The sequence below is a fragment of the Heterodontus francisci genome, chromosome 4, assembly GCF_036365525.1.
Source record: "Heterodontus francisci isolate sHetFra1 chromosome 4, sHetFra1.hap1, whole genome shotgun sequence".
Taxonomy (NCBI): Eukaryota; Metazoa; Chordata; class Chondrichthyes; order Heterodontiformes; family Heterodontidae; genus Heterodontus; species Heterodontus francisci.
The window spans coordinates 15,364,067-15,376,180 of NC_090374.1; the positions used below are offsets into that span (position 1 = coordinate 15,364,067).

At 46.6% G+C, this 12,114-nt stretch overlaps 1 protein-coding gene across 1 annotated transcript in view; it reads left to right on the forward strand.

Moving 5' to 3' along the window:
* The first annotated feature begins 758 nt into the window (after positions 1–758).
* Positions 759–12,114, forward strand: part of nat8l (N-acetyltransferase 8-like) — a 123,301-nt gene continuing 111,945 nt past the window's right edge. The window contains exons 1-2 of the mRNA XM_068029204.1: positions 759–1,327; positions 5,997–6,161. Coding sequence (XP_067885305.1) covers positions 943–1,327; positions 5,997–6,161 — 550 coding nt within the window. The 5' untranslated portion in view covers positions 759–942. The remainder of the gene's footprint in view (positions 1,328–5,996; positions 6,162–12,114) is intronic.

Below are 12,114 nucleotides of genomic sequence, written 5' to 3' on the forward strand. Positions count from 1 at the left end.
GCAGTGTCTCTAAGGTGTTTGTGCGCTGTTAAAATGGTGTCAAAGTGAAGGCACTCTCAAGGAATATTCTCAATCAGACATGGCCGATGTTCTATTAGACTGCAGTGCAAAAGCTGCCTGGGAAGATGCTGTGTGTGTACACACACACACACACACATATATATATACAGTTACTGGTCCCCCACAGGGGATGGGACAGAGAATGATCGAGAGCAATCGAATAAAACCCAAGGGAGTAAATATTCATTCCTGAAACCCGTTTATTTTAAAACTCCTGTTTTTTTTAAAAAAGCTAGTTAGATTTTAGTCGGTTATTTGCATCCAGAGCTGATTTTTTTTTCGGAATGGAGTAAGTGAGCATATCCATCCCATTCTTACAATGCAAATTATCAGCGAATTAAACAGCGTGGAATAAAAATGAATTACCCCCCCCCCCTCCATCGCAATGCTAAAACTCACAGTAATCATAATGCACATTAAATGTGAGCTGGTTGATCGCTGACACCGTTTATTTATGACATTTTTTTTTTGTCTGCAGATTTCAACGACCTTTGATGCACAGAAGCGACAGAAAATGTGATAGTATTCGCAAATGGGAGATAGGAGAGTTGTTTGATCCACAATCTCCACCCACCCCGGATCACATGGGGAAGCTTCCCTGTCCAACTGAAGAGCAGAGACAGCCGGACCCCCCCCCCCCCCCCACCCACCCCCTCCACCCTATAAATAAAGCGAGAGAGAGAAAGTCCGGCTCACTCGCTGTGAGTTCAGCACTGCTGCAGGGAGGAGCAGATAACAGGGGAGTCTCTCTCTCTCTCTCTCTCTCCCCCTCCATCTCTTCCCCCTTTCCCCACTCTGTCTCCTCCTCCCCACATTGTCTGTGTTTTTTATTTTTTTGTCTTTTATTTTAAAAGAAAGTTGAGGCGACGCCAGGTTTTTTTTATGCATTTCTTGCATGCCAAAATGGTTTGCGAGACTAAAATCGTGGCGGACGAAGAGATGCCAAACTCCAGGAACGACCCCATCGTCTCGTCCAGCCAGATGTGGCCGGAGACACCGAGCCCACAGCCAGCGGCTGCTGCAGCCTCCTCCGCCCCCTCCTCCTCCTCTGGATCCCCCTCCTCTGGATCCTCATCGCCAGTGGAGACAGCGACAGACGAGCAGCAGCTGAAGAGAGAGGCTATCTTCATTCGGGAGTTTGACTTCAGCGACCAGGAGAGTGTCTGCCGCATCTTTAACGAAGGGATCAGGGAGAGAATCCCCAACACGGCATTCAGAGGGTTAAAACAGCAGCCCAAGATCCTTCTGTTTTACTCCTGTTTGACCGGTGAGCGCAATTCCATCCTCATTTTCATTTGAAATATAAATTCGGTGCTTTTCAAGCCCTACCTCACTTTAAGATGTATTTTGTGGCACATAATATTCCCAGGAATACAGTCTCTGGCTTTACGCAGCGAAACGTAGCCGGGATTTACTGAAATTATTTCTTTTAAATATATACAAATATACAGAACTGTGTGCGATTTGTATTATTTAATTATTATTTTTTATTTTAGAAACAAAAAGACACTTTAATGTGGCCTTCATTTTAATCTTTTAAGAGTTTTCAGTCTGAAAATCATTTGAAAAATGAGAAAAAAACCCCAGACGATCGCGAAACGGCATTGCCAATGTAAGTGGAGCTCAGCTGGATTGGACGGGAGCTATACTCACCAGGCGGTGCGCAGGGGTAGGATGCTGCAAACCGGCCGAGTGGCCCGATTCTCCTGTGGATGCACTCGCGTCGCCTCCATTTACAGACGCTTCATTTCACATAGACTGGGACTGGCAAACTGAGACAGTGAGGGCAGTGGGCACTGCCTACTGATACCCTCACCCTGTACCCTCACCCTGTACCCTCACACTCTACCCTCACACTTTACCCTCACACTCTACCCTCACCCTGTACCCTCACCCTCTACCCTCACACTCTACCCTCACCCTGTACCCTCACCCTCTACCCTCACCCTGTACCCTCACCCTCTACCCTCACCCTGTACCCTCACCCTGTACCCTCACCATGTACCCTCACACTCTACCCTCACACTCTACCCTCACACTCTACCCTCACACTCTACCCTCACACTCTACCCTCACCCTGTACCCTCACCATGTACCCTCACCATTTACCCTCACCCTGTACTCTCACACTCTACCCTCACCCTGTACCCTCACCCTCTACCCTCACCCTCTACCCTCACCCTCTACCCTCACCCTGTACCCTCACACTCTACCCTCACACTCTACCCTCACACTCTACCCTCACACTCTACCCTCACCCTGTACCCTCACCCTGTACCCTCACCATGTACCCTCACCATTTACCCTCACCCTGTACTCTCACACTCTACTCTCACACTCTACTCTCACACTCTACCCTCACCCTGTACCCTCACCCTGTACCCTCACACTCTACCCTCACACTCTACCCTCACACTCTACCTGCACCCTCTACCTTCACCCTCTACCTTCACCCTGTACCCTCCCCTGTACCCTCACCCTGTACCCTCACGCTGTACCCTCACGCTGTACCCTCACACTCTACCCTCACACTCTACCCTCACACTCTACCCTCACCCTGTACCCTCACCCTGTACCCTCACCATGTACCCTCACCCTGTACCCTCACCCTGTACCCTCACCCTGTACCCTCACACTCTACCCTCACACTCTACCCTCACCCTGTACCCTCACCCTGTACCCTCACCATGTACCCTCACCATGTACCCTCACCCTGTACCCTCACACTCTACCCTCACACTCTACCCTCACACTCTACCCTCACCCTGTACCCTCACCCTGTACCCTCACGCAGTACCCTCACGCAGTACCCTCACGCAGTACCCTCACGCTGTACCCTCACGCTGTACCCTCACCCTGTACCCTAACCATGTACGCTCACCCTGTACCCTCACCCTGTACCCTCACCCTGTACCTTTACCATGTACCCTCACCCTGTACCCTCACCCTGTACCCTCACACTCTACCCTCACCCTCTACCCTCACCCTGTACCCTCACCCTGTACCCTCACCCTGTACCCTCACCATGTACCCTCACCATGTACCCTCACCATTTACCCTCACCCTGTACCCTCACACTCTACCCTCACACTCTACCCTCACACTCTACCCTCACCCTGTACCCTCACCCTGTACCCTCACCCTGTACCTTCACCCTGTACCCTCATGCAGTACCCTCATGCAGTACCCTCACGCTGTACCCTCACGCTGTACCCTCATGCAGTACCCTCACGCTGTACCCTCACCCTGTACCCTCACCCTGTACCCTCACCCTGTACCCTAACCATGTACCCTCACCCTGTACCCTCACCCTGTACCCTCACCCTGTACCCTCACCCTGTACCTTTACCATGTACCCTCACCCTGTACCCTCACCCTGTACCCTCACCCTGTACCCTCACCCTGTACCCTCACACTGTACCCTCACACTGTACCCTCACCCTGTACCCTCACCATGTACCCTCACCCTGTACCCTCACCCTGTACCCTCACCCTGTACCTTCACCCTGTACCCTCACCCTGTACCTTCACCCTGTACCCTCACCCTGTACCCTCACCCTGTACCTCACCCTGTACCCTCACCCTGTACCCTCACCCTGTACCCTCACCCTGTACCTTCACCCTGTACCCTCACCCTGTACCCTCACAATGTACCTTCACACTGTACCTTCACCCTGAACCTTCACCCTGAACCTTCACCCTGTACCCTCACCCTGTACCCTCACCCTGTACCCTCACCCTGTACCGTCACCCTGTACCCTCACCCTGTTCCCTCATCCTGCATCCTCACCCTGTTCCCTCACCCTGCACCCTCACCCTGCTCCCTCATCCTGCTCCCTCATCCTGTTCCCTCATCCTGTTCCCTCATCCTGTGCCCTCACGCTGCGCCCTCACGCTGCGCCCTCACGCTGCGCCCTCACGCTGCGCCCTCACCCTGCGCCCTCACACTGTTCCCTCATCCTGTGCCCTCACCATGTACCCTCATGTACCCTCACCCTGTGCCCTCACCCTGTGCCCCCACCCTGTGTCCCCACCCTGTGCCCTCATACTGTACCCTCACCGTGAACCCTCACCGTGAACCCTCACCGTGAACCCTCACCCTGTGCCCTCACCCTGTGCCCTCACCCTGTACCCTCACCCTGTACCCTCACCCTGTGCCCTCATCCTGTACCCTCACCATGTACCCTCACCCTGTGCCCTCACCCTGTGCCCTCACCCTGTACCCTCACCCTGTGCCCTCACCCTGTGCCCTCACCCTGTACCCTCACCATGAACCCTCACCATGAACCTTCACCATGAACCTTCACCCTGTGCCCTCGCCCTGTGCCCTCGCCCTGTGCCCTCGCCCTGTGCCCTCACCCTGCACCCTCACCATGAACCTTCACCATGAACCTTCACCCTGTGCCCTCGCCCTGTGCCCTCGCCCTGTGCCCTCGCCCTGTGCCCTCGCCCTGTGCCCTCACCCTGCGCCCTCACCCTGCATCCTCACCCTGTATCCTCACTCTATACCCTCACCCTGCACCTTCACCTTGTACCCTCACCCAGCTTACCCTCAAACCAAGTAACCTCAAAATGTACCCTCACCCAGCTTACCCTCACCCCTGTACCCTCAAACCCTATACCCTCGCCTCTGGTACCCTCACCCAGGTGACCCTCAAACCCTGTACCCTCAAACCATGTACCCTCAAGCCCTGTACCCTTACCCATGTATCCTCACCCATGTATCCTCGCCCCTGTACCCTCACCTCTGTACCATCACCCAGGTTACAATAACTCGGGTTCCCTTAACTTGGTTGCTTGAGAACGCACATACATTTGCACAGGTAACCTTACCCATGAAACCATAACATGGTGTTTTTACCCAGGTTACTCTAATCCTGGTAACCTTACCCAGGTTACCCTTACCCATGTACCTTTACCCATCTACCCCCCTACTCCTGTACCCTTAATATGTTAGCTTTACCCAGGTTACCACCAACATGGTATCTGTAATTCAGCACTCTTACCTCGGGTCCCCTTATCACACGTGTCCCTGCTGAGACTGGCCTGCTGTGTACCTCTGCAGTATTTTCCGTCTATTTGGCCTTTCAGCATTTGCAGTGTTATATCTCACACATGCAGTGGGAATATATGCCATATACACAGATAAGGAACATCCCATGGCAATGTTTACCATCCACGGATATGAACCAACATCCCATACAAACAGAGCGGGAAGAAGCACTCTTTGGACATGCGCCTTTTCTTCTTAATGTTGCGAAGTGACGTGAGCTCCGCGCCCCCACAGTTCGGGAGCCAGCCTGTGGCGCCGTTGCTGTGACCCACGTGCCCACGCAGCAGGTAGTGAATGCGCTGCGCAATCCAGCCCGGAATCTTCTGCCCACAACAGGCTGGAGAAACTAGGCTGGAGGAGGGACCGGGAGGAGAGGGGAAGGTAACTGAGGGAACAGATTTTTTTTTTTTAGAATTTTAAAATAATACCGAAGATTGTTTCTAATCCCACTTCAGACTCTTTATAAAAAAAAAACATTAGGTTTGTGAGCTGTTTGCTGTGTGAAGACACAATGTGTATTGAGGTAAGGAGGTTTTGTTTGAAGATGCCACACTGTTTGCTATGCCACTCAGCAGAACCTGTGTTAACAATTTGACCGAACTGTTGTTTAAATGATGTGGTCGGTTTTGATGGTAGAACAGGTTAAAAAAAAACGCAGTACTTAACTGTGTTTGGGAACCCTTGCGAACATCTCCTGCAGTTGAGACAAACAAGTTATGTAAGTACATATATGGGAATTATTACTTTCACAACAACAAAATGGGCAGTAAATGTATATATATTTTTATTTATGTGTGTGTCTCTCCTCTGGGGTTGTTCCGAAATAAACACTCCATTCTCTTTTCTGACAGGTATCGTTTATTTCTCTCCCTTGTCTCCATAGTAATGTGCTTTTATCTGACCAAGTCCTTGGTGCTGACCTGCTGTGTGCCCACCTTACTATTGGGCATGAGATATTACTACAGTAGGAAAGTTATCCTCAGCTATCTTGAGTGTGTACTACAAACCGACATGTCAGATATAGAGCAATATTACATGAAACCTGCAGGTAAGTTCTCAATTTTCAGAACATTGGGGGAGGGGTGTGGGTGTTGGGTGGGCTGGGATTATTTTCTGTTTTCTTTGCAATCGCTGAATTAAAAGTTGCCTTGTGTACTGCTTCCAGTGATAAACTGGGTTACAAATGGTTGAAATTGATGAGTTTTGCTTTGAAAAGTGGAAAAATAATGCAATGTGCGTTTGGTTAAAAGGGCATCTCAGTTTTGCTCCCTGTGCCATGGCATCACCAGGTTTGGAATGTTTCATGCCAAGGGTAGTGGAAATTCGGAACTTGGTTATCCTGAAAAGCTGAGAGGTCAGTTGAAACTCTCAAGACTGAGATTGATAGATTTTTGCTGGGTAAGGGTATCGAGGAATATGGACCAAAGGTGGGTAAGTGGAGTTGAAGTTCAGATCAGGTTAGATGGAGGAGCATGCTTGAGGGGCAGAATGGCCTACTCCTGTTCCTATGTATCTGTATAATCCCTACGCTAGCCCCCAACACAGTTCCTTGTTATTGCAAATAGGAACATAGGAGCAGGAGTAGGCCATTCGACCCGTCAAGCCTGCCCCACCATTCAAATGGCTGATCATCTATCTGAATGCCACTTTCCCACGTCATCCCCATATCTTTCGATGTCATTAGTATCCAGATATCTATCGATTTCAGTCTTGAATATGCTCAATGATTGAGCTTCCACAGATCTCAGTCAGGCAGTAGTGAATGGTGTGTATGTGTGAACAAATGATAGAGGGAGAAAACACAAAGAGAGAGAAAAATTGAGGCGGAGGGGGGGAGGTGGGGAGAGGAAAGCTGACTTTTACCTTTCGAGCCGTGTTAATATTTAATGGGCAAACAGTCTGGCCTAGTTAGCAGAACAAACCTCATCGGTGCTCCTCTCCCTTCATTATAGAGCTGGAAATATTATCTTGTGAAGACCCTACCCTATTCTGCTAGTGTAGTAACAGCAGGTTTATCTAACTTACTCCAACTTCTCCACCCGAACAATTCAATGAATGTAACCTTTTGTCGTGTTAAGCAATGAATAAACTTTCAACTTTGAAGAAAATCCTAAGTATTCTTTATGCTCAGCTGTCTAAATGTTATTTCCTTTATAAGAATTAAATAGTACCTTTTGGATGCAGCAGAAATAGTGATTGTGTGCAGATTTTTGTTTAATATTGTAATCGAATTGTGGTTAAAAGAGAACATCATTACATTCCTCAGAACATGTATGCAGTTTATCATCATAATTCACAGTCCTTTTCCACACAAAAAATGAATTATCCAATCATTTTAATTAAGCAAGACAAACAACACAGCAAAGTAGGAATTTAGTGCTGTTTCCTTTTGATATATCAGTTAATTTGGATTAAGCAATTTTGAATTAGGACTAAACAATGAATATATCCATTTCTAATATATCAAAAGTCTTTCTTCTCAGAGTATGCTTTTCCTGTGATCTTCATATTTATTTTTTATCACACTATCCTGATCACACTTTGCGGCTAACACGTGTCTTGATATAAAGAAGTTTGTCCTCTTATTGTATATATTATTTATGGAATAAAATATTTTAAATACTAGATAGGCATGATTATAAGTATATGCGTTGATGAAAATATTTCCAGGCCAACCTAGCATCACACCCACAGGTCAGTTGTAAACACCATTGATGCAGGTTCAAAATCAGACATTCACTTTACAATAGCCTGTGGTGCTAAACCATGTACCCACGAGTATTGGACTGAATTGGGGTGATAATCATTACTGTCGTAATTTAAACAAAATTCTTTCATTGAGATGCTAGCGTCGCTGGTGAGGCCAGCATTTGTTGCCCATCCCTCATGTTGATAGAAATGTTTTTAATAATAAAAACATAAAATGCTAGCAACGTCTAACAGGTCAGGGAGCATCTGCAGAGAGAGAAAGAGTTAACACTTCAGCTTTTTTTTATATAGCTTGCTGCGCAGTGCAATAAGATGGCAGGCAATATTCAGATTCCGAGTTGAAGGGAGCGAGGGAAGCCAATCCAGAATTAATCCTCGTCCAGCATTTGCTGGCATGGCTCAATTCAGGTTCATCCCTCACTGGGTGTTATTTATATTGTGTAGGTAAATGTCCTCTCCCTGTAATATGGCTCTTAGCCTCTCCCAGGAAGTGTGGAAGATGATTGCTGCATAGGCATGAAATGAGACAAAGGATGGGAGTGAACATATAACACAGAGAAGTTGCATTAATGTATCAAACCTTGGTTAGGCTAGACATAACATAAGAAAATAGAAAAGAGTAAGAGTAGGCCATTCGGCCCCTCAAGCCTGCTCTGCCATTCAATAAGATCATGGCTGATCTGATCTTGGCTTCAACTCCACTTTCCTGCCTGTTCCCCATAACCCTTGACTTCCCTGCAGTTCAAGAATCTGTCTATCTCAGCCTTAAATATATTCAATGACTCAGCCTCCACAGCTCTCTGGGAAGAGAATTCCAAAGATTCAGACTCTCTGAGTGAAGAAATTCCTCCTCATCTCCATCTTAAATGGGAGACCCCTTAATTCTGAAACTGTGCCCCCTAGTTTTAAATTCCCTAACAGCATCTACCCTGTCAAACCCCCTCAGAGTCTTATATGTTTCAATAAAATCATCTCTCATTCTTCTAAACGCCAATGAGTATAGGCCCAACCTGCTCAACCTTTCCTCATAAGACAACCCCTTCATCCCAGGAAGCAACCTCGTGAACATTCTCTGAACTGCCTCCAATGCAAGTATATCCCTCCTTAAATAAGGAGACCAAAACTGTACACAGTGGTCTAAGTGTGGTCTCACCAGAACCTTGTAGAGTTGTAGCAAGACTTCCCTATTTTTATACTCCATCCACCTTGCAATAAATGCCAACATTCTATTTGCCTTCCTAATAACATGCTGTACCAGCATGCTAACTTTATGTGATTCATGTACAACACCCAGTTCTCTCTGTACTGCTGCATTCTGCAGTCTCTCTCCATTTTAATAATAGTCTGCTTTTCTATTCTTCTTGCCAAAGTGGATAACCTCATATCTCCCCACATTATACTCCTCCTGCCAAACTTTTTCCCACTCACTTTATCTATATCCCTTTGCAGACACTTTGTATCCTCCTCACAACTTGCTTTCCTGCCTATTGTTTTCTCATCTGCAAATTTGGCTACAGTACACTCTGTCCCTTCATCCAAGTCATTAATATAGATTGTTAATGGTTGAGGCCCCAGCACTGATCCCTGTACCACACTTGGAGTCACTGTGCACAGTTCTGGTCTCTAAGGTGCAACAGTGATTTACAAGATGATACCAGAACTGAGGAAAGGATGAACAGGTTGGGGCTCTTTTCTCTGGTAGGATGAGGGGGTGACCTGATAGAAATCTATAATCAAGGACATACGTAGACATGTTTCCACTTGTGGAGGAGACCAAAATATAAGATCGTCACCAATGAGGAATTCGGGACAAACCGCTTCACCCAGAGAGGGGTTAGAATGTGAAACTTGCTGCTGCATGAGTGGTTGAGTTGAATTGCATAGATACATTTAAGGGGGTGATAGGTAAGCACATGAGGGAGAAAGGAATAGATCAGGTTAAAGGAAGAGGGGGTAGGAGGAAGCTTGTATGGAGCATAAATAGCGCCATGAAGCCATTAAGAAGACTGGGTTGTCTATGTGCTGTAGACCTGATGTAACTCTCTGTATAGACACGTAGTAGTCGCTAGATAGAGAAAAGCTACAGTCCGTGTAGTTCACCTTTTACATTCCCACTTACGACTTGATATAACAATAATGGAGTTGTTGATAAATCACGACAATCAGTCTCTATGGGTCTGATGACCTTTTCTCGCCCTAGATACATAAAGAATTGGATCAAAATATCACCTCATCCCATTCAAGATAATTAAACTATTTTTTCCTGTGATAATTGAGAGAATATTCCTTTTCAGTTCATTAGTAATCTAAACCAGCATCATCCAACAGTAAAATAATTAGCACCAGCACTGTCTACTTTTCACAACTAAATTTTAATTTCTCTACTCAAACAATTCCAGTCCACAGTCTCTGAGGATATATAACTCCTCATAAAACACATTACTACAGTCCATTAATAGGCATTATTCCATATTTCCCTATTTGACTCATTCATTAAGGTGCAAGGACACGGGGTTGTTCTCCTTAGAAAAGGAAAGACGAGCATTTATATAGCACCTTTCACAGACATGCCAAAGCACTTGACAGCCAATGAAGTCACTGTTGTCATGTAGGAAATGCAGTAGTCAATTTACGCACAGCAAGCTCCCACAAGCAGCAGTGTGTTTTTGTGGTGTTGATTGACAGATAAATATTGAAAGCTCCCCATCTCATTTTCAAAATAGCACCATCAGATCTTTACATTTCAGGGAGCAGACAGGGCCTTGGTTTAACATCTCATGTGAAAGTCAGCACCACCAACCGTGCAGCACTCCCTCATTATTGCACTGGAATGTCAGCCTTGGCTTTTACACTTGCCTCCTAGTTGGGCTTTGAACCCACTGAAAAGCAGCTGACACTTCGAAAATTCGGGGTACATTTAGTAGAGGTGTTCAATGTTATGACAGGGTTTGGTAGCAAGTAAATAATGAGAGACTGTTTCCACTGGCAGGAGGGATGATAACCAGCGGACAGAGATTTAAGATAATTGGCAAAAATCCAAGGGGGAAAATGAGGAGAATATGTTTACACAGGGAGTTGTTGTGATCTGGAATGTGCTGCCTGAAGGCGTTATTGAAGCAGATTCAATAGTAACTTTCAAAAGGGAATTAGATATGTACTTAAACAGGAGAACTATACAGATCTCTGGGGAAAGAGCAGGGGAGTGGGGCGAATTGGATAGCTCTTTCAAAGAGCCAGTACAGGCAGGATGGGGCCGAATGGCCTGCTCCTGTGCTATAAGATTCTGTGACTGCTTTGCTACCAGACATCCCTCTGTGACTCACAGCCTTTCAATTATTTCTTCTTAATACCTTACTGTGTACATTATTTTCAATCTGGAATAAAATTGTCTATTCAGAGCCCAGTAGCATGTTATGCTGTAAGCTCTGAGGATGTTGGAAACTATTTTCATCAGGGAAATCGAGTTTTGGAAGTCACTTGATTTTACTGGAAGACTTAATTTTTCTGAAAGGTACTTTGCAGGGTGAGTGCACTGATCCTGTTCTTTCTGACGGGGCCCGAGAGTGAGCTCTCACTGACCTGCTGCCTTTCTGAGTACACCTGTCTGCTGGGATCTCGGGATTAGTGATTTATACTGAAACTAGAGGGAAAGAATTGTATTGATATAGCGCCTTCAATACTTTAGGAAGTTCCAAGGCACTTTACAGTCAATGAAATGCAGTCACTGTTGTAAGGTGGGGGACACAGCGGCCAATTTGTGCACAGAAAGCTCCCACAAACAGCAATGTGACAATGAGCAGATGATTTTTTTTTTAGTGATGGTTGGTTGAGGAATAAATATTGGCCAGGACACTGAGGAAAACCCCCCCTGATCTTCTCTGAAATAGTGCTGCGGAATTTTTTAAGTCCACATGAGAAGGCAGACAGGGCCTTGGTGTAACATCTCATCTGACAGTGCAATGGACTGTCAGCCTGGAGCATATACTTACATTCTGGAGCGAGACTTCTGACTCAAAAGGTGAGAGCATTACTACTGAGCCAAGGCTGAGTCCTCGCACTGACACCTCAATACTTATAATACTGTTGGCCTAATACCCTGGATAACTGAATGAAAAGAGGCATTCACTATTGAGACATAGAGTCATAGAGTTATACAGCACAGAAACAGGCCCTTCGGCCCATCATGTCTGGTGCTGGCCATCAAGCACCTATCTGTTCTAATCCTATTTTCCAGCACTTGGCCCATAGCCTTGTATGCTGTGGTGTTTCAAGTGCTCATCTAAATACTTCTT